The following is a 23,451-nucleotide window of genomic DNA, read 5'->3' on the forward strand; positions in this document are numbered from 1 at the left end:
ACCAACAGAGCAACACAGCAGAAATCTACATAAAGGTAAAATCACTGAAGAGAAATGAGACAAATTTTCAAGGTCAAAAATTCAACACTGCTTTTATTTATTATAAATCAATACATTTTATATAAAAAAGGAAAAGGGAAGAGGAGGGGTGGGGTGGGGGAGTTAAAATAAAACCATTGTAGCTGTAAACCAGACAAATCAGGTTATGGTCACCCTCTTACACTGAACCTCCATCGGAGACTCTTGATTAACCAGTCTAATTAACACTCACTCATGGCAAAAAAAAAAAAAAAAAAAAAAAAAAAAAAAAGAAACCTCTAAGCTATAGATAAAATTAATTAACATTTTTGAAGAGGGTTTCGATGTGGTTGACATCAATCTCTCTGCAAAGCGTTCCCAAGTATAGCATCTTAGCATGCCATAGGTTTTTGTGCAATTTATTACAACCATCACCAGCAGCAATCAACTTTATTTGTGAAGTGTGCACATATTCTATTTTTGTTTAGCAGTTCAAGACTGTGAAGCTTCAAACTCCCAAAAGTAAACAATATACAATAAAGCTTCATGTCGCGCCCAGTGTAATGATCCTGAATATAACGCAGGCTTAGGCATCTTCTGACCAGAAATGACCAAGACCTTGCTTTAATAGATTTGTTGAGATACAGGTTTCCTTATATTGGAAAAAAAGGCAACATCATTGTGTTGTATATGACATTTTCTGCTTCTTGAAAATAGGTGGACAACAAAATGGTAGAGAACGGAGTACAGCAGCAGCTTACACAAGCTAAGCTGATCACCGCACTGTAAGCACTCAAAAAAAAAAAAAACAACAACACTCAACACAGATGAGAAGTTGTATCTGTAACCATGGAAAGCAACTTGGATTTAAAACTAATTGAAACTTAAGTTTGTATCATTTTTTAAAAAAATGAAATGCCCTTGTTACAGAATTGTAATCCATTACTATTAGTTGAGTAATTGCAGGCAGACAGTTGTGAAGGCAATTCAAGTGGAACCAATTCAAATTTCACAGCACTGCAAGATAAAAAACATACAATGCAACTATATTAATCCAATTTCACTGACTCCTACCCTTATGGTAAATCTTGTGTGTGGTAGTAAATTATCTGTGGACATGCTGCCCGATTTTCCCTTCGTCTTTATTATTATTATTGTTATTATCATTATTATTATTATAATAACAACCATTTCCTTGTACAAGATGAGTGGTACTAACAGGTCGAAATCCACTTTCTGTAATTGTAGGGGGGAACCTCGTGTGTTGCCCTTTGAAACAGAGCTTTAAAAAGAGCTAATTTTGCTGGATTGTGGTAGGTAGTTGTATGTTAAAATGGACTTCTTGTCCAATTACTAAAAACCAAACAAAACCCAAATATGGGAGGACAGAAGAATAAAACAATAACTTAAATAGAAGTGCATTAAACACAACAGTTCTTGGAGCCCTTTGAAAAACCAAAAAACAGGGTTGGAAAAGCAGAAACCCCACCCCAACAGAAAAAGGGGAGCAAAATGAACAGCTGTTATGGTAATACTAATATTCATCCATTGATTCACAGATGTATAGTTCACTCATATAGGTTGTATCCTTCCCTCCTTTACAAATATTCTTTTGTTTTCTGGTCAGTGGCCCCCCCACGTCTGTGAGCCGCGGCTTCCCTCTGTTTCAAGTCTATCTGAGGTGGGAGAGCAGTCTGTCTCAGTACACCTCCCCTCTTCCTCCTTTGCTGTTAGTGCCTGCTCCTCCTCTTTTTTCCTGCGCTCCAGCTCCCACTCTACAAACGTATCAAAGAGGCTGGGCCAAGCCTCGTCCTCGCTGTAGTTGCTCAGGTCGGGCCCAATCGCCTGGGTGAAGTTGAGGAACATGTTCCACGTGTCCCTTGAGATGCCCCGAATACCCGAGGGGTTCTCTGAAAGGAAGTCCAGCCAGCGCTCTAGGATCGGAGGTGTGTCCTGCGTGAAAACCAGCCGCCATAGGGCAATGGCAATTTCGCGCTGCAGCGAGCGCTGCCCCTCCTCGGCGTCCAGGCCAAACTGGAAGGTGAAGCGGTACAGGTCTTTGAAGTTCTCCTCACCCTGGGCCTCCAGCAACATGCAGGGGAACCGTGAACAGATGCCTTCGAGGCTGTCTGCTTGGATAGCCTTGCATCCTTCGACAAACTCCTTCCTGGTGATGCAAACACGAGAAGCGTGGACATCAGAATCACAATCACAATTTCCAGTCAAGATAAGCACCAGAAAAAAATCCATTTACTTTTCCATAGAGCCATATGAGCACAAGTAGACTGAATTAAGACCTAAATCTGCAGAAAATGTACAACAAAACATTGTGAAGACATGTCAGGCAATCACCAGGCTTTATCTTTAACACTACAAACATCAGTGACAAATCCCTGTACTATTTAAGAACACATTATCAAATTTATAGAAAACTTCATTCTTTCATTGCAGCTTGGAATAATATTACAGTCATTTCATGCTGAAAGCACTGACCCAGGCAGATATACCTCCTTTGACCTCTACAACAGTGCAGGCTTTTTTAAAACTCAAATGTAATATAAAGAGCATCAGTAAGCATCAGATCACAAAGAAACATGTTGGGTACCAGAGTCTGGTACTGTCCAAAGCCTCTCAATAGAAAAGTGCTGAGTTCAAAATCTGGACGGACTAACGACCATGCCAATAGGCAGCTCTATTCAACTGCAGACGATCTACTTCCCGTGTGTCCCTTGAGGACCAGCTTGAGACTTATACTTTTGAGAATGAGCACATAACAGGAATAAATGATCGTCACCTTTAAAGAGCTGACTTGTTAAGGGAGAAAGTCAAATTGAGATTTAGTGAGAGAAGACGGGACTTAGTCTGTCACATTTAGTTGAGATAAGGAGATCGTTATTAATCAAATATGTAAAATTCTACTCTGTCATATGTTGTTATAGCTGTAATTCTGTATTCTTTGACTTGTTATAGTATTTCTAAGCTGTTTTTATATATGTAAAAGGGTTAATAGGGACATATGCTAGGTATTAGGGGTGCAAAATATAGTAGTTAACAGCATGTGACAATCTTTGCCTAAAACATGTTATTTAAATAGCTTAAATAGGGGAACAGTATTAAATTCTCAACACATAAACACATGCAGTTAAGAACCTTTTGACTTCCCCAAGGAAAATGCATAAAAAGTAACCAAGTGTGATCATAACTAGTCATTTTATCTTCCCATTTTTATTAACCCAGATGTTTATCATGCCCCAGATTTAATTCTTTAATGGTTATCACACCAGCCTTAAGAACACAGAGCCTGATCGTAGGTCATGTGAAGACTGTTCATCAGTTTGTCTTTATGACATGCAGCTTCCTGGAGATGAGTCAGTCTACTTACTAGTCTGCCAGCAGCTTGATGGCACACATTTAGATTGCGCTTTAGTCTTACTTACCACTTGAAGTGCTTTAAACCACAAGTCACATTCAACCTGTCATCCATACACTGATTTATCTTATACTGCACATCCACTGCTATTTTATAATCACCAATTAAGCTAATGTGTGTGCGGGTCTGTGGGAGGAAACCCACACAGGCACAGGGAGAACGTGCAACTCCAGCAAATAGTGTTACACAGTACAGACGTGGAAATCTGTGTCAGGAGACTTGGACTGTCTCCCTTATTAGCCAGCATTAGGGACGAGCAATCATCTGTGTTTTGATACCATCATATTGTCATTAAAGGCGACTGCCAAATGGTGAGCTAATAGCAGCGGGTGGCAGCAAGCTTTCTCATCACTCATGCCGATGACTGGACGTCAGTATAACGAATCTCCAAGCTCAGTGGACAGCTCAGTGATGCGCAATGTGTTTGCCTGCAACAATTTGGTTCGCCCTCACGCCTTTCATGGCTCACAGTAGTTGCAGGAGCCATACGGAGAATGGAGATTTGTCAGAATACACAAGGAACTCGTCAACTTTCGAGACAGAAAAGAGAGAACAAATGGGCTGCTTTAAATTAAGGAGAAGAGTTACATGAAATAGAAAAATAATCTGTGTTTTCACCTTTAACTCTTGACTCTAAATCTAATCTCCTATCAAGCATAGCACCAACAGCACTAATGCAGTAGAGTATCTGTAAAAAGCTACCTACTCAAGAAGCAAAGTGATCTTTTCTATAACGACTGCCTCACGCATGCTGTTTGCAAATCTGTGTTAGGAGGGTTTAAACGTTTGCCCAGGCTGTGAGTGGTTATTCCACCAATCCCTACATTGTTTTGAATGTAAACATAGCAAGGAGAGGGAAGGTTGCCAGCGCTCTGTGCTACTGCTATTGGGAGTTCACAATGGTACAACTTTTAAAAAAAAGAAAGAAAGAAAAAACTGCCTCTGTGGCTCACTGGCAATCACTGAATCAACCCAAGAAGAAACAATTCAGGAGAAGATAATGCAGGTCCTGAGCTATCTGAAGGGCATATCTATTCACCAAGAACAAACAGAAAAATCCATGAAAAGAAAGAACACTGGAGAAACATCAGCTGTCTGATCTAATCAATGACAACTTCTAAGATACTACTTTAAGAAAAGAAAAAAAACTTTATCACATTCCCTTATCATTCCCTCTGAAGCGCAACCCACTCTATATGTCCACATGATGAGATTATATTATATTATATTGACAGCAGCCGACGATGACGTAGTTGCTGCTACAACTAGAAGTAGCCAGCAGCCAACACTGTACTGTACCCTGCTGCAGTGATGGAAACTGCTGGCTGTCTGAGAACAGTTTTAATGTTTTTTTAAATGGATAACAAGTTTGGAAGTATTAATCACACAGACTGAATGTGTTACTGTAAACAAATCCCACAGTAATCAAACTGTATATAATAGACAATCAATAATACAGCGATTGTCCTCATTCCAGAGGGATCCCGCCTAACTTAATCACATGTTTCTGACAATGTGCTACAGAGAAGAAAAGGACTGGTTTCATGGAGGAACATTTCTTGGGAAATTTCATTTGAGATTTTAAAAGGAAAATTATTTTTCCCCCTTTTTGACCTTTATTTGCTTGACTTACAATGAAGAAAGATGTGAAACATGGTGAGACTAACTAACAGGAATGAGCTGTGACAAATGAATCTGACTTTTTAAAAATGTGGACTTGGGCAATCTTGTTTTAATGAGCATTTTCATCATCTAACACCTGTCAGACAAACAAATAAGTGCAACAGCTATGTGCTGTGGTACATCGGACAAAGATACATACTTATCAGTATCATTATAATCACACAGAAGTAATAACTGTGTAGTGGTCATGCTAGTTTATCCTGATTGACAAACATGGATAATGACAACACGCCCTGTTCTCAAAAACTCCACCTTACCTTGTAAACTTGCACATGGTTGCTGCTTGAAACTTCCAGGCAAGAACCAGGACACGAAACTCAGCCGGGTCAACGCACAGGTCATTACAAAACCTCTCCATGCCCTCTTCCAAGATGGTATCTTCCTGTTCATCTTTGTAACAGCAGAACAGCTCCTCAATGCGCTTGACCGACAGCCCATCTCCATCCAGAAGCTCATCCTTGCGTGTGTCCCCTGCAGTGATGATGGGCGTCTCCACTGTGACCTCTAAAGGTTTGGTGCCATTTGACAGCTCATTGGTGGCTTTGCTACACTGGGTGCCAGGATCCTCTTTGTGGCTCCCGACACCACCAGCGCTGCCACCTTTCTTGTGAGACTTTCCTCCGCTTTCCTTGTCTCCACTCTTGCTGCCGAGCGAGGATGTCGGATTCTTACACTTGGTGACACACTGGCCCATGTCTTCCTCCCGGTCCCTCGTCTGTCTTTCCTCCTCGCCTTCAGTCCCCGTCTGAACCACCTAGACGCCTCTTCTCTGGCCTCACAAGACGTCTCAACATACCCTCAAGCCTGAGGGGGAAGAACATTTATTAAGAATAAAAAGTTACACCCAGCGACTCTCAAAAAAAATGTTAAAATGTGGATATTAGTACAGAGGAACACAGAAAATGTCAAGCTACCTCTGCTAAATCTACCACGATCCAAGTCTTCAATGGGAAGATTTAAAAACCCTGAAAAACAAAGCAAAACAAAAATAATCTATAGGCATTAATTCAATGCTTAAACATTGTTCGGGTTACCATAGAAACCTTGTCAAAAGTAGTACAAGAGGAGTATCACCCTTAACCACAGAAGCCTACCGGTGGGTTGTGTGTTAAGTCAGAAGACCTATATAACTCTTATATGACAGCTGTAGGAGCTTTTCTTGGTATTACCATAGAGTTAGTTATAGGTAATTAAAATAGGAATACAATTGTATAAATATTGTGATACAAATAACTGCATTTATAGGTCATCCTCTGTGCCGTGTTCACATAAACGTGTGTGTGTGGGGGGGGTTCTCTTTGAACAGAGGAAGTTTTACCTCCTTTTATACTAAGCAGTAGATTATTGCACAATATTGCTTCTTCATTCTCTACTAGCAATAATGAAAGCAGATGAAAAATAAAAACACTGACAACACCAAACATGGACCAAGAATACAGGGCTACTATGGTTATCCATGTCTTTTTTAGGATTTTACAGCAACATATGTTAATTACACTGGCTCTATGTAGTTAGGATTTTTTTTATACTAATATTTTGCATCTTGCAAGTTAGCATACAGGACTTTCTAGGTTTTCTAAAGGACTAACAAGTAAAATGTGGCAAAAACACAAAAGGCATACATGATTATGAGATACTGACCAAGTTGCAACTGAACTGGAGTTTACATTAATCAAACTAAAGCTTGCTTTGTAAACTGCTTTCTCTACCTACCCATTTAACTTAAAAAATGTTTCTTTGATGAATGCATGTTAATGAAATTAATCAGTCAGACGGAAAAACATGAGGTGATCATGTGTCTGATAACTAATAAAATAGCTGACTTACAATCCTTCAGATGGCATTGTCTTTCTACTGAGCTCCATCATTGTGACCTTGCCATCCACAATGCTGAAAAGACACATTATCTTGTCATCATAAGCAGAAAGTGATAGCTCATCATTTCCAAACCTGCAGGTCTATTTTGGTCAACATGCTATTAATATGTAATTTGAGAACTTGCAAAGAGTTTGCCTTATTTCAGGATTTTTCATTTACTTGTTTATAACTGCAAATAAGTTAGCTATGTTGCATACTGTGAACTGTGAAAAGCTGAGCTTTGACACCGTTGGCTTTAAGGAACTACATCTCAAAAGGGCCGCAATATTCCAGTTTGTGATGTAAAAGCCACAACTTCAGGAAACTTCTCAAACCAACTTCTACCTTTCGCAGTGATCACTGACCTAACAGTGATATGACCCTTGACTTCATATTTAATGCATGGATTCAACATCAAGGCAAAAAGCCAGTCCTGATCAATACATGGGGCATGTAGGGGAAAATCTCTCTCACGTCTGCTGTGGCCAAGTTCACCTAACTAAGCTCAGATGGCCGTCTGAATTTATATTTATTAAATTTTGTTTATTTGGCTACATATAATCCGCAATAAGCTGGCACTGGAGTTAGTAAACACTAAGCAGCCTAGTGACCTATACAGCCAGTAGTTTAACCAGATTATTAGCTCGTCCCGAGGTGAACTGGAATACGACTGTGTTACATATGCAACACTGTTATATCGATATATCCTCAGCGGCCCTTTACCAACATCTACAATAATATCATTTCAATCAAGTTAACGTTTGTTGGGAGGGTGAGTATAACAACACAAGTACAACACTCAAAAATATAGTGTAAACCGCCATTAAATAATCACCCGCACCTCGGACTTTTAACTATTACACACAAATTCAGATGGCAGTCGTTGTTAAGCTGCTATTGAGCCACATTAGATCACCGCACCGGGCCATTTAACAGCTCCATCCCAACTGCCCGGCCCTGGCGACGTCGTCATAGCTAGCTAGCATCAGCTCGATTAACTAAAAGTTAGCTCTCGGCTATGCTAGGTATTTTTCGATTAAGACATCAAGAAATAATAAAATTATCACCGTAAAAAACTTACCTTTAGGGGAAAACACATTCGGTCGAGTGTGGATGTACATCACTTTGTGAATAGCTGAAGAAATTTAGTAGTTAAAGAAGTTAGCCAAAAAATACGAACTGAAGCAAACTCGTCGCGTTAACTCAGATTGCTAGCTAACTAGCTAGCAGCTGATCACAAAAAAAAAACTTCCACATCAATGTTGAATTCTGTTCCACGCTTAGAAAATAAGCAAGTAACAAGCTAGCAACTAGCTTTAGAGTCCATCTTCAGTTGTGTTCGCTGTTAGGTGTGAGTTAAAACGCCAGCTCGGACTAAATCACCCAATTTCTTTGTGCTTCCCCCTTTTAGTCATTGAGTGGAGCTACATTATGGACATTTTCCTGCATCACTTCCTCCCTGCCTACAAGCACCCAACAGCTGATCCTCGCGTCTGCGACGCTAACGTACATCCTTTTATTTTAACCAATTGATGGAAGTATTCATATGACAAGGAAAAAGTCGATGTTTTGTAGATCACAGTAATATCCAAAATGAAAAATGACTCAAAAACCCCACTGTAAATTAATTACAATCGCTCATACACATTGAACTGTAGAGGTGTTTATATTAATTTCTGCCTTATTTCTACTTTTTATCCACTAACAAGTGAAACAAATACAACTTTGACTAAAAGTATATGAACTATTTTATGTTTGTGTTTATTATTTAGCTTCTTCACGATTAGCCATGAGTAAGCGTCATCATTAGGCGACTGTCCTAGCAAGCGGCTGGTAAATTAGCCTCTTCTTCAGATACAGACGGGTATGTCAATTCTTCGTTTGTGGTGTTAATTAAAGTAAGATTCGCGACAATTCGAATTCAAGTTGTTAATGTGACAGGCAGTAACATTGCCTTTAATTTAATGTCCCTGTCTTTGTACGTTTAGGTCAGTCACAATAAGGGCTAGCTTCAAGGTTGCAATTGATGCTAAAACATCAGTGAGTACAAATAACGAGAATGGTTTTATTTAATATACAACGTAATTCAGTCTGCGCGCATACTAGAACATACAGTTAATACCTCTCCGTCAGTCATGTAACAGTTTGTTTAATATCTCAGTGTTGATTTTAGTGGCATCTAGCGTTGAATATGGCTAATATATTTAACTATAATTTAAAAATCTAAAACTACAGTACTGTGCAAGTCTTTTCTTTATATTTTGCAAGGAAAATTGAAAATCATTTATATAATAGAAATATAGTATATAAGGCTAAACCGAGTTTTGCAGGCCTTGAAGGTCAATATTTGATATGACCGCCTTTATTCTTCAACAAAACAACATCCTGAAGTCAGCTTTCTTGCCATTTTATTAAGTAGTCTCCAGGAATAGTTCTCCAGGCGTCTTGAAAGACATTCAAATCTCTTTTGTTTTGTTTTTTATTTTCTGTTCACCACACTGTTTCAGTCATGTTGAGGTCCATGCTCCGGAGGCCAATCCATAGCATTTCACAGAGAGCTGTAGACACTCACTGTCATTGTTCTCTACTGACCTCCTTTGTACATACAAAGAGTAACAATGATTTGTAAATGAATTTGCAAATTTGGATTCCTCTCCATTAAGCTCTGTTGCCACTGATTTTTCAGTCCAGTTCTTGTGTAATTTGGCATACCCCAGGCTTCTTGAGACCATTTTTAATGTGGCTTCAGTGAACAGTTGATGGATCGACTAATGGGCCAGATGCATCTCTCAGGTCCTCTGTCTGGTCTTTCCTGGATTTTTTTCCCAATTTCTTAAGGACGTGACATTCAGGTACTGTTCACCTGCTCTAGATAGTTTGTAAGGGATATTTTCATCCTACGCCAATTTAGTTTCCTCAATTTTTTTTAAGGACCCTTTGGACACCATGGAGAACTATGCCAAGTTTTCAGCTAATCGCTTTTTGGGAATCACCTTGTTAATGCAAAGATGCTGTGTTATCTTTGACATTATTATTGGATTAAACTCAAGACTTTTGCACAGTACTGGAAAGATGTTCATATATTCATTTACTAATTGCTTGCTTAGCATGCACATTATTGTTATGTTTCTCATTATAACGCACTTCATGTCTTAATTGTGCAGTAAAGCTCTTAATTAAAGTCCTAGTAGTTAAAGAAAAGAGCAATAAATAATGTCACATCTAGCTAACTAACCACCAGTGGTATAATCGAGTAATAAAGGCTGCAAGTATAGAGCATCCATCCATCTTCAGCTTATCTAATTCAGGGGCACGATGTGGGGGACGGAACACAAACAGATAATGCAGTAAAAACTTTATTTTGCAGGTATCTTTTGGTTTTTTTCCTCAGATTCGGAGCCCCGATGACTGCCTCCACCCGTACCACTGTGCTGTCACTGTACATGCGTGTTTTTCGCATTGCCCGAACCTGGCAAGCACAGAGTGGTGTTGCAAGTGACACGGAGACAGAGAGGAAGTACATACTGCAGGAGGCCCGCAATCTGTTCAGACGGAACCAAAAGGTGTGAACGACACTCTGCTCTCTAATATGCTTTTTTTTTTTAAAGAGAAAATGGCTTTATGGCATCTTTAAGACTTTGTGTGTTGTTTTGTTTTTCAGCTCACAGAACAAGAATCAATAAGAAAGTGTATAGAGGAATGTGAAGCAAGGATAGAAATCGGTAAGAATGGAGAAAAGCAGCAAGTTGTTGTTTTTTATGTAGTGAGCATGTCAAAAGGCCACAACAGTAGCAACACCATTTTTTGATTTTCATGTGTCTCAGGGAAATATACTGATAATATGTAACCTTTCTAATTCAGTTGTATCAGTGATTTTGGGATGTCTTCAGCCTGAAAGCATGCAGAATGGTGTTGTTGACTGAATGTACTGAAACATCTGACGTGCACAGACATTCTGAAAGGGTTAACAATAATCCAGTGCCGCGTTTACGCAACTCTTACACATCACACACTGAGTCTTTGTCAGTTGAAAGGTTTTCAGCATGTCAAGCGTGAGTAAGCAGCAAAGCTGACCTGATGACCTGAATGATTTGGATTAAAAAAAATTGTGGTTGAAACTGCAGAGAAAAAATAACAATACAAGCCTGCGGTAACAGCATGAGAAAAGTGCTATGTTGTGCTCTTACATACTTACCCAAACAATGATTTTTCTTGGCTTTTATTTTGTAATTTGTTCATAGTTTGATGTAACGTTGTCACTGACACGTTGTTATTTTTAAAAAAATTTTAAAGGTCTTCATTACAGAAACCCATATCCAAGAGCTGTAAGTAATTACACTTTATTAGACCATAATGGGTGAAAATTTTTGGGGGGATTTTATTTGCATACTCTGTGTGTGTTGCAGACGTATCTACCACCCATGGGACTGGCAACTCAGAAGGGCAGGAAGCTACGAGCACAACAGCGCCTGAGGAAACAGGCCAAACCAATTTACTTACAGTCACATGATGAGACCTGATGCTCGACATCCCCGATCTTTGTCAAGAGTTCAAGTTACCAAGGAGAGAAAACTAGAGAGCTGTTGCAGTCGAGATGCTGCAAGCACTCAATGATGCAGGAACGCACGTCATTCAGGATAAAGCCACTTTTCATTGTATTTTCTTTTTCAAAACACAACCATGAGTTGTAACTGTAGGTGAAGAGTGTCAGATTCCTTTCAGCTCAGGGAAGCTCCCACTGTACCACTTTCTAATATCATACAAGTTTGTATATTTTATTTATTGTTGAGTTCATTTGATTAATAAAATTGTCTCAATGTGGAGGATTTCCAGACTCTTTTAAACTCACTGTCAGAAATCATGAAATTCACTAAATATTCTCTAATAAGCAATTTTGTTAGGACCATATATTTTTTTAGCTTTTAATTTAGTTAATGAAAAATTAAACAAAAGGTGATTAAAGCACTTGTCAGATTGTACTTTCACAAGCATTGTATCCCCTATCTCTGTTTCCTTATGGCAGTACAGGATCAATTGATACATCGGTCTCTATTTCTCTAGAATTTTAGAGCTTTGTTGTGGTTCAGTATGGTTTCCTCTGACCCAGTTTGTGCAGCTGTATCTCAAATCTCGTAAAAAACCCAGAATGCTATGAGAGCAGTTTGCTTTGATATGTTTTATTTACCTCGAGCCCCCCATAATAATGACACAGAGAATACAGAGAAAGAACAGCTCGGGGCGTGCATCGCTTTCAGTTCCATTTGGGGATAACTCGCATATTGATTATAGTGGCAACGACCTGCAGGTGGGGTCAGTGATCCATGTCTAATATGACTCATGTTATTGTTGACTGAATACTGAGTCATTTTTCAGCACAGGCTAAAGAGCATTCGCTCTCCCTGTAAAATGATCACAAATATTCTGCTTTCTTTAAAAGTTTACTTGCACTGAACACCTCTCATTCACGGACAGCAGGTATTATGCATAGTGACCCATGTGCAATTTATAAAATACACTAAATGCACAATAAAGGATGAAATTGTGATTTGAATTAATAAACCAAGAAAGCCAATTAACTTTACAGCAAACAATCAGTGTTTTTATCAATAAGAGGAAACTTGTTCATCTTTAAAAGGGAAAATATTTCTGTGTTATGGTGGTGTGAAAAAGTGTTTGCCTCCTTCCTGATTTCCTATTTTTTGAATGCTTGTCACATGTAAATGATTTTAGATCATCATAGATAACAAGTAAACAAAATGCAGTTTGTAAATGAAGTTGTTTATTATTAAAAGGGAAAAATATCCATACCCACATGGCCCTGTGTGAAAAAGGGATTGCCCCCTTAACCTAATAACTGGTTGGGCCCCCCTTAGCAGCAACAACTGCAATCAGGCATTTGCAATAACTGACAATGAGTCTTTTACAGCGCTGTGGAGGAATTTTGGCCCATTCATCTTTGCAGAATTGTAATTCAGACACACTGGAGGGTTTTCGAGCATGAACCGCCTTTTTAAGGTCGTGCCACAGTATCGCAATCAGATTCAGGTCAGGACTTTGACTAGGCCACTCCAAAGGCTTCATTTTGTTTTTCTTCAGCTATTCAGAGGTGGGCTTGATGGTGTGTTTTGTATCATCATCCTGCTGCAGAACCCAGATGCCCTTCAGCCTGAGGTCACAAACAGATGACCAGACATTCACCTTCAAGATGTTTTGATAGACAGAAGAATTCCAGGTTCAGAGGCAGCAAAACAGCCCCAGACGTTCACACTACCACCACACTTTACTATTGGTATGACATTCCTTTTCTGAAATGCTGTGTTAGTTTTATGCCACATGTAACGGGACTCAAACCTTCCAAAAAGTTCTGCTTTTGTGTTGCTTTTTTTGAGATCTCTTAAGTTTGTCAGAAAGGTTTTATTTAGGTGATTTCTTAATTCAGCAGGTCTGGCAGTAATCAGGTGGCAGTGAAACCGAACTCAACTTTGCAAAATATGTAGTTAATCACAGTTAACCAATGTTTTTACAAGGTGGAGTCAATCCCATTTTCACACAGGGCCATGGAAGTTTTGATTTTTTCTCCTCCTTAACAATGAACACGTTTATTTAGAAACTGCATTTTGTGTTTAGTTGTGTTATTTTTGTCTAATATTTAAATTTCTTTGATGATGTAAAACATTTAAGTGTAACGAGCATATAAAAATAGGAAATCAGGAAGGAGGCAAACACTTTTTCACACCACTGTAAATATAGGGTCATTAAGTTCTATGACTGATGAGCCTCTACAGTAACTTGGTACACTTCAGTGTGCTGGCTGGAGCCCAAAAGTACTTGAAAAGCCCTCTGTAGCTGATCTATTCTGTGGGGACCAGAGTACATTTTTATGTTTTGCCCCACTTTCCTGAAGGAAGTGTAAGAAAAAAAAATCAAAAAATGTAGATCAGCAAACATGCCCTCTGGTAATCTCAGTGGGGCATGCACTTACAGTTCAGTATTTTTCTCTGGTGATACCGTGCTGTGTGACGTTGAGCTGTATCATATTTTATCAGGTCCTTTTCAGTCACCCTGTGGACTGGGTCACCTTGACTATAAAATGCCTGTTCTCTTTTAAGACAGTTAGAGGTCATTCTGCTTATCCTCTAGTGTCACATTAGCCCACATGCAGCCACAGGATGGAGCTCAGTGAACACCAAATTAAGGGAAGTGTGCAAGTGCTTTTGGGTGACGTCAGTTGAGCGGCTGACACATGAGGGTACAACCTCAGGCTGTGGCGTTGGCGTATTTAGAAGTGAACAGAGCCCTTGTAGGTTTAAATAGCTTTGGTTCAAACATAGAGGTACATAGCCCCGTCCCCAAACCCTTGGGGAAAGAAAAAGAGTGGGTTTCAGTCACATGGACCCAGTTTGTGACGCACGCGGAAAATAAGGTTTGTAAAGGAAACCTCAAGGGAGATCGCCTGTAAAGTAATCTCTTAAATAATGGGGGTCAGACAAGGAGACAGTGGTAAGATGAGCCTGTAACAACACCACAATTAACTAAACAAGGCTCTCTACAAAAAGTCAAACCTGCCAATAAGTGTGGGCGTTAAAATGTGATCATGATTGTGTGGATGACTGATGGGTGATTTAGGAAACAACAGAAGTGAATTAAAGCGAACCATATTCAAATGAAGAAATTGTAAATATTTCAAGCTCATTACATACAATATTTTTTGAAACCACGAGAAAGGGCGCACCGAGATGACTCTCCCCACTTAACAAATTTAATAGAAGAGACACTGTGCAAAGTGAAATTAAACTCCAAACTAGGAAAGCACCGAAACTGATCTCTTTATCCACCAGGGGTCAGCCACACTTAATCCTTAATTCTTGTGCAGCTCAGCGAGTTCATTCATAAGAAATGTGACCTAGCTTTACCTGATTTAGTGGACCACAGTCAAGGTACAAGTGCCAGAATTGTTCAGGTAACACAAACTCTGTGATCTTTATACAAAAATCAGCTTGGTTATGATTAAATTCAGTCCGACTCACAAATAAAACATTTCACAAGAACCTGCAAACAGATGCTCTCTGATGAGGAATTCATTACCACTTCAGACTGAAATAAGACTGATGCATTTGTTTAATTTGTGGCATTATTGCTTCTTTTTTCAAACAGTGTTACCTGAGTGACAAAGTACTGTCCCTGTAATCCTTTTCTGCATGGCTTTATCAGTCTCTCACATAATTGGGATGTAATTTTGGCCCACTCGTCTTTACAATATTGCTTCAGTTCATTGAGGTTTGGGAACTTTAATTCATACACAGCTGTCTTAACTGGAGGTCTGGACTTTGGCTGCTCCATTACAACACCTTGATTCTTTTCGTTTTCAGCCATTCAGCTGTACGTTTGCTGCTGTGATTGCATCACAGACCCAGATGTATGACCCGGATTTGGCCAAGCTTTAGCTGCCGGACAGATGGCCTCACATTTGATTCTGGAATATTTTGGTATACAGAGGATTTCATGGTCAACTCGATGACAGCAAGGTGCTGTTGCTGCAAAACAAGCTCAAATAATTAGCTCTCCACTACATTTAGTGGGAGGTGTTTTGTGCCGATGTGCTATTTTTAGACTTTGCCTTTGACTTAGACTCCCCCCCCCCCCCCCCCCCCCCCCCCATGGGGATCCTTAGAGTTTCATTTTATCTAATGAGTAGACTTTATGTAGACAAACAGTTACTTTCAGGGTGCTGAGTACTTTTTCTCAGGGGCATTTTTTCACTTTCCCACTAGTTACTACAGACAATCAATAAGCATTCTCATGAGGGTCTAAAACAACACCAGCTAACTATCAGGCACTAAAACAGCGAAGGAATAGAACTGAATGTAAACCATAAGCAAGTAAATTAAGTGATAATGCCGTAGAGTATCTACAGACTGGTTTTCAGCAAAAATGTTAACTCAGAAATAAACATTGTAACCAACATAAGAAAACCTTCAACCTAAAAATCCCAAACCTGTTGTACGACCCATTTTAGCAGTGATACTAAAAAGTGGAACAAAGAAAAAAAGTGGTTCTTATTAAAGGTTGTCTGGTGTAAATATAGATATTTAGAGATTCACCTGAGAACGGTGTCATTGCTTCAGTACCAGAAGAATACATGAGCTCCAGAAAGAGGCAAGTGATCCATCACAGAACCCCTTTCAGCCCTTCAGTCGGCGTGCATTATTTAGGGGTTTCAGAGAGACCCTGGGGGAAATATGGTGCGAGAAACAGTGGGAGCAGGAAAAGGGGAAATGATAGGGTAAAGAATAATGCAGGAGGTGGAGATCTAATGTTGTATTTAAGGGCCTACGATAAAGGTAATTAGATGCTTGTAAATGGGGAAATCTATCTCCTCGTCTTACTTTGTTAACCTGTCTTGATGCTCTGGTGCGGATCACATTATCTGCCGTCCCGACAACACTTGAACCGTCATTAAATAAATATCAAGCTTGTTTTCACTTTACAAACGTAGTCAAAACACACGAGTTAAGGTGAATTCAGCTGCGCCACTTTAATGGCAGGTCATCTCTTCTGAGGTTTATAAGGAGAGACACTACTGAGCTTAACATGCTGACTTACTGAGCGCTATTTAACTGACTTCTTTTATATAACGCTTCAGCATTTGCTGCTCAGCTGCAACTGCTTTTGTCGCTTTTGTCGCGGTGGTCTCTGAATCAAAAAGTAGATTTGCGGATGTCGTTGTGCATTTGATTTGATTTAAGTCATTCTGCGCATCACAAATGTGCAGCTTGATAAACCTACAGAGACTGTGTGATGCTTTCATGTCATGGGTTTCTCTTCCTCAATAATATTCTACACTCTGTTTATCAAATATTAGAAATGATAAGACAACATCTACATACTTATAGCCATATGTATGGTGCAGAGAGTGCAGTAGTTTATGGCTAAATTAAAGTAATTTCCTCAAAGTTTTACATATGCACGCCACGTCTTATGGCTTATTTTTTTTGCATGTAATCATTATTAGCTTCCATTTGAAACATTAACAATGGAGAACTTTCTGCAGATAATGAGATCTTAGCTTTGTCACGGCATATCAAAGTGTTTTAAAATGTATCATTAAAGTCATCTTTGAATTTAACAGACAGTGTGGGGGGAAAAAAGCCTGAGGTAAACCTTCAATGAAGACCATTTATCAGTGAGAGGTGTCAGTCTGGTACAGACTTGGTATTTTCATTTAACGTCTTACAGAGCGACACAATATGTACAATAAAGAGATGAGATGTTCTGTCATGACGAAGCACTTAATTGGCTTTTCATGTTGTCACAGACTTTTGTCTCATTTCCAGCTCTCTTGCTCACTCCCGTCCCACTCGCTCTTTGTGTTTCTCTTGGCTTTTGTTTGGACGATACGTTTCATATTGTCTCTGCTCATTGGGTAGCTACTTTGCGATCAGAGGAGGCGGAATGAGGTGTGTGTGGGTTGACTCGAGTAGTGTAGTGAGTATTGCTGAATGCCTGCAGCGCGGCGAGTGCAGACGATGCTCGTTTAGACCATCTATGAGCACGCCTTGAGAAGGGTGTGTGAGGGGAACGCGACTGCAAGTAAAGGTGGAAATAGGGGTGAGTGGGTGATGATTGGATATTGAAGAAATTGGTGAATATAAACACCTCATATATTGTGGCAGAACATCTCATCATGGATGAGCTAAGTGCACTGAGGACCACTGCTTGCTGAGGGCCATGATTGTGTCCATGACTACAATAACAGAGAGCAGAGCACAAGCCTGAGAGTACTTTATATTATTTGCTAACCAGTCATGTGCCCACAAATGTCAACCAGTGCCCTGTAGAGGTGTTTAACAATGACTGTATGTGCCAGGATCCAACTTTAGTGTTGGGTCACAGGCTGACTGGCTCTGAGTAACTTGAAGAAGCCATCAAATATTTAGCTGGCACCCTTTTCATGATCATGGGTATGTAAACAAACATATTATCTGTGTGACTGACACACGATCTGTTGGCCTGGAACCATAACGAAAACCTAGATCGGCCCTTTTAGTGCAAAAGCAAAAGAGGGTCACAGAGAAGGATTAACTCTCAAATTAATTTTCACAAGATTTGATCAGACCACTGGGAATGTCACGGGGACACTCGGAAGGGCACGTTTTTGTTAAGTGATCAAACTCCTGACTGAACATAATTAGTTCTGAGAGATAAATAAGAATATGAAAGACAAATCTGCTTCACTTCTGCACGTTGCTGCTGACGCTGTTTTTGTTAGGGCACCCTATCTGCCCAAAAATGTACGCTCATTTTGCATTCTTTGGCCCATTATGCCATTCTGCCACGCTCCATTCATGCTGCTTTACACAAAAGACCACTTACTGCAGCATAACACGTTGATAAAGTTCAATTAAAGTGATTGAACACAATAATTTTAATTGTGGGAAATGCATGAAGGTGGATGGAAAACTCATTAAAGGCGGTGGATGAATAATGGAGGAGGGTGTGTTGGTGTTGTGCTAGCTTAGTTTACATCTTTGCTGGATGGAGCACTGTTGTAGCTCCTCGGGAGGGGGTGGTGTTGCGTGGGTGTGTGTGTTTTGGATGTGGTGGTCAGACACAAAGCAATGGGGGCAAGAGAAGGAGGAGGAGGAAGAGGCTTGAGGGGCAGCGTGCCAGAGTGTCTCAGCACTGTGCGGCGAAAGTGAGGAGACGGTTTCATTGAAAGGCTCAGCCAGCACCAGCTTCATCAGGCAAAAATGGAAAAAGGTTTGCCAGCCAGACAGCTCGCTGCAGGGATGCAAGGCAACCATGACCACTGGGAGCCATGACAGGAAACTCAACCTCCTCAATGTAGCTGGTGGAAAAACAAATGAATGGGAAGTGCTAAGCGCAACATGATAGGCTGCTTGATTAGGACACGTTTAATGCACATTTCTTTTTATAACATGCTGTATTTTAATGCAGTCTTTCATGATTCGCGGAATTCATTTTTTATTCTGGCTCCTATTTTAAAACTGTCTGACTGTGAAATAATTGCCATCACCTGTGTGCACTCTTTACTGATAAGTGAGGCTTTAGGTGGTGCTTCACACCTTCTGCCAGACGAAATATATATAGGGGAGCTCACCGCACAGCTCAGTGAAAGTGACAAAAGAAGCTTGTAGGTTGGTGGCTGTAGGGCATGGGTTTCAGGTGATGGTGATGCGTGGTCAGTGTGGTAACCGGAGATGGAATCTCCTTCTGAAAAACAAGAGTCCACACGTTTGCGATCCAGATAGAGAATGAAAGGAGGAAGACACCAGTGGGGATGCAAAAGTTGTTACAGACATAAAACGTGGTGCATCAAAATTTACAGTAGTGCTTGCATGCATGCATTCCTAACTGCAGCCATGTTCAGTGCTACTGCTCCACCTAACCAGTCATACTTCCTCTTCCAAGGGACGCTTACAAATGACTAATTTGTGGCCCAAAACACAGATTTAGTTTAGGGGAATGGAATGAAATGTAGAAAATTTCCAGTATCAAGTATTAATTGGATTTACATTCTTAAAGATTACTAATAGCCTCATTAACAATACTTTTAACTGGATACAAGTGTGGAGGAAACATTAGTCATTTTGACAGAACTATGCTCTCTCCCAGCCTTTATTCATCTCATTGGTCCTTTTACATGTTAAATACAAAAAACGCTTTTTATTTTGTCAGTGTGTTGTTATGGTTGTGCATTCAGAATGAAATGGGATTCTCATTTGCTGTTCATAACCTGTGGATGAATCCATTTTAAACAAAAATAAGGGCAATGGGTGCAAACTCACAGAATGACGGCGGCAGATATGAGGTTCAGCTTGGTGTTTGTGTTGGTACAGCACCAGTGCCGGGGCAGCTGGTAACCTGGTCAGAAACAATGCACTCAGAGTGGCAGATGATTCACTCTGAGTGCGATTGTAAAGCAGACAAAGAGAGCGTGGTTGAGAAAACACTCACCATGAGTAGGAAGACTAACAATTCACAGCTATGCATTTGAAACAGAATCACATTCATGCTCGCTGCAACTATGCTGTTGTTTGTAGGTTAACATTGTGGACATGCAATAATGTATTTTGATGCTTCCAAGTTGAATATTTTATATATATGTTGCATATTATCAATATAGTGCTGTAAAATTACAGTATCACAAATAACAGGAAAAAAAACAATGTTTCATAGCCTCCATAGTACCTACAATTTGATGAGAAATAGGTCAGCGTTTCACAAGGTGCAGTGCAAAACTTATTATAGAGAGGAGATCAAATAGACTAAACTGAAACTAACTGGCCATTTTGTTAAATGCATAAAGTGAACTGCTCATTAACACAAATAGCAGCAACAGAATGAGTAAGAAAAGTAACTTAAGTAACTCTGAATGTGCCATGGTTGTTGGTGGCAGACGGGCTGGTCTGAGTATTTCAGAAACTGCTGATCTGCAGAGATTTTCCCACAGAAAATAAAATGAGAAAAGTTCTCTGGGTGAAAAAAGTCAGAGAAGGGCAAGACTGTGTCGTTGTGGAAGGCAGTAACTTAAATAATAACTTGCTACAAATAAAGTATGCAGAAGAGCATCTCTGATTGTATGATACAGAAAAACCTTGAAGCACATGAGCTCGAGCAGCAGAAGACCACACCGGGGACCACTCCTGTTAGCTAAAAACAGGAAACTGAGGCTACAATACTGAGGAGAAAAGATGTCCGGTCTGATGAGTCTCAATTTCTGCTGAAACATTCAGATGGTTAGGTCAGAATTTGGCCGCTCTGAAGAGAAAAAAGGGGTTCGAATCTAGTAATGGAAAGATGTACCCAAGTGTCCAGTGGGTGTATACAATTCTTCAACTCACTTGTAATGCACTCTTACTTTTAAGCAATTAGATTTTTATGATAAGTCATGGAAATCTTCTGAAAGCCAGACCATAAAAATCAAAAGCCTTCCAGTATTGCTGCAGTAATTTGCATCGCTTCCAGGGTGTCCCATTCTAACCAATTACATTGCACCTCTGAGATTTCAAACCTGTACAGAGCACAAACATAATATTGTTTATCAAAGAGGTCTGAATTTCATGTGCAGGATAATTGCTTTTGAGAAGAGACGGCTCTTTGGTGACAACCACGATGTTGACGAGTCCACAGCCCGAAAGCAGGGTGTCAGGTGGGGAGCAGGAGAACGCTCCTAATTTTTTTCAGCATTCATCAGACTGTACACTGGGAAAAGATCCTGAAACTGTCAGCATGGAATGTTACTGAAACATCCTGGGAAGGTCTGAGGGGAAATGACTAGAAATGTGGTGTATACCGCTGCCATCTTATGCTGGGAGGAAGCAATGCACTGAAAACACAACCTTCACTCTACAGATCTACTTCTCTGCCATTTCACCTAGAAAGGTGCGTTTTGAAGAATCGCCACTGCCATACTAGAGGAGATCCAGTGCCCTATGCAGAGCTAAAAGTACAGGGAGTTATAATGGGACTTCCAGTGAGAGATCTAAAAATAGCAGCTGCACTGAAAATGGACCAGAGATGCATGAGAAAATTATCTTCAATGTGAGGTTAGAAAAAAATTAAAATCATGTAAGGTTTTCTGGAGCACTTCTCACAATTTCTTTTTATCAAATCTCATATATTCTACTGGTGGATTTTCATAAAAAACAAAGTTAAGGCAAAGTTTCAAACAATACGGTCAGTATATATAGTCCCCACCAACTAATAACAGTCTAAAGAGGAGGCAGTTTTTTTTCTACTTTTGGTTCTGTACGGCTACTATGGTCATCCATAGCCCCCATAGCTCAGAGCACACAAACCCCGCCCACCTGCTGCACAAAACTTCTGTTTACACGGGGCAGCCAATCAGACGAAAGATAACTTTTGTCTCTCGAGAGGAGCTAAAAATAGCCTGTTTCAGACACAGGATGCGACACTATAAGATAAACAAGAATTATTTTGAGCTGTAAAATGTTTGAAGCTACTCTATGAGCGTCAAAGAATAAAATTATTGAGCTAGAAATCTGCAGTAATAGCTTGCCTTTAATCAAAAACAAGGTTGCCCAAATATTTGCATACAATTAATAAGTATATGATTAATAAGTTTAAAGGTGCAGACACTTATATTTTGGGGTTATTTAATAGTACAACAATGTTGCGCTCATAAACATGCATTGTTAGTGTGTAATTACACTTTCAGCCAATTGATATATTCTCATGAACTCAGAATTAAAATGGAGACACATTTTATTTTTGCAGAGAGAGAAGAATTTTAAACGTGACACTGAAGTTAGCTGCTTTCTGCTCGACAGGTAATTCAACCAAACAGTCCAAATGTAATGTTTTTGATCTCTCTTGGCTGAATGAAGCACAGTCACGGATATAATGCTACAGCTAGTTCTACTAGTAGCCTTTGAAAGGTTTATTTTATTATGACAAAAATATTTTTTAAAGCTATCCTTGTCACTTGAAGGAACAAATTAGGTTAAACTGTCATTTTGACACATGGAGTCTGAAAAGAGCTCAGAAATCTGCAATCTACTGACATCTAGTGGTGAGATTTTTCACATTGTACCTTTAAACAAATGGCAGGAAGGTCCACTAATAAATATTTGGTGCCATGTGATGCAGTCTTCGGACCACATTTATTCCAACCACAGGGATTTATTGTACCACATTATTAAGGCTTCCTGTCACTAACTTGTTGTCTTAAAGTTTGTTTTGTTTTGTGAGCACACAGCTGAGCTAGAATCTTAGTAGATAAAAAGGTAAAAGAACGTTTTTAATTTTTTTTTTTTTTTTAACTGTGACATTACGAGACTGGTAATATTTCTCAGAGGAAAGTTGTTGCGCTGGATGTTTGCCTGTGTGGGCAGGTCAGTGGTGATCCCTGCTGTCATTTCACATCACTCTTAAGGCTGCCTCTCAGCTGTTTGAAAAGACGCGTCCTCTGGAAGGTCACTGCAGTATTTAAGTGGCAATAAAAATATTGTTTAGCACAAAAAGATACAACCTCATAAAAATCAAACAATGAAAGTGATTTGTGGGGATATTTGGATTCATTCTCATCCACGATTGTAGTGTTTTTGGCCAAAGCACCATCAAAATGTTGTTTCTTTCTAACAGGTTTTGTGAATTTATAACAGGCTGAATCATTAATCGTCTTTATTAATCCAAAAAAGCTGCCATTTATTCATATCAAACTAATCACACACTATTACTGTGTGTCCAGCCAGTCCAAACAGGTCATATGGACACAAGGCTGACCTAGATACTAAAAATACCATTGGCTGGAGTTAATTAGTGAAGTAATAAGATCAGATAGCTTGATTAGAAAGAAATGGACAGGAGCTGGAGCACAGGAAGACTAATCCTGCTTGGCAGCTGTGAGCTTAATCACAGATCTATACACAGCATCAATGAAGCTTTGATTCATTGACCAGAAAAAGTTGTGATCTGAT

At 39.6% G+C, this 23,451-nt stretch overlaps 2 protein-coding genes across 16 annotated transcripts; one reads left to right on the forward strand and one right to left on the reverse strand.

Moving 5' to 3' along the window:
• Positions 1 to 64: 64 nt before the first annotated feature.
• dcun1d3 (defective in cullin neddylation 1 domain containing 3) lies at positions 65 to 8,444 on the reverse strand. 2 transcript variants are annotated; one of them, XM_026178876.2, is made up of 5 exons: positions 8,070 to 8,430; positions 6,959 to 7,021; positions 6,046 to 6,096; positions 5,389 to 5,935; positions 65 to 2,185 (listed from the first exon to the last, which is right to left on the reverse strand). In XM_026178876.2, the coding sequence occupies exons 4-5, from the start codon at positions 5,823 to 5,825 to the stop codon at positions 1,642 to 1,644; spliced, it is 981 nt and encodes a 326-aa protein (XP_026034661.1). In that variant the 5' UTR covers positions 5,826 to 5,935; positions 6,046 to 6,096; positions 6,959 to 7,021; positions 8,070 to 8,430; the 3' UTR covers positions 65 to 1,641. The 2 variants fall into 2 exon arrangements, with proteins under 2 accessions (XP_026034661.1, XP_026034664.1); XM_026178879.2 differs by lacking the exon at positions 6,959 to 7,021 and having other exon boundaries at positions 8,070 to 8,444.
• On the forward strand, positions 7,622 to 11,809 carry lyrm1 (LYR motif containing 1). 14 transcript variants are annotated; one of them, XM_026178881.2, is made up of 7 exons: positions 8,420 to 8,494; positions 8,761 to 8,852; positions 8,977 to 9,028; positions 10,380 to 10,551; positions 10,650 to 10,710; positions 11,282 to 11,313; positions 11,395 to 11,809. In XM_026178881.2, the coding sequence occupies exons 3-7, from the start codon at positions 9,015 to 9,017 to the stop codon at positions 11,506 to 11,508; spliced, it is 393 nt and encodes a 130-aa protein (XP_026034666.1). In that variant the 5' UTR covers positions 8,420 to 8,494; positions 8,761 to 8,852; positions 8,977 to 9,014; the 3' UTR covers positions 11,509 to 11,809. The 14 variants fall into 14 exon arrangements, with proteins under 14 accessions (XP_080161289.1, XP_080161290.1, XP_026034666.1 ...); XM_080305159.1 differs by lacking the exon at positions 8,420 to 8,494 and having other exon boundaries at positions 8,791 to 8,886; positions 10,356 to 10,551; XM_080305160.1 differs by lacking the exon at positions 8,420 to 8,494 and having other exon boundaries at positions 8,791 to 8,886.
• Positions 11,810 to 23,451: the final 11,642 nt, after the last annotated feature.

The sequence above is a fragment of the Astatotilapia calliptera genome, chromosome 8 (assembly GCF_964374335.1).
Source record: "Astatotilapia calliptera chromosome 8, fAstCal68.1, whole genome shotgun sequence".
NCBI lineage: Eukaryota > Metazoa > Chordata > Actinopteri > Cichliformes > Cichlidae > Astatotilapia > Astatotilapia calliptera.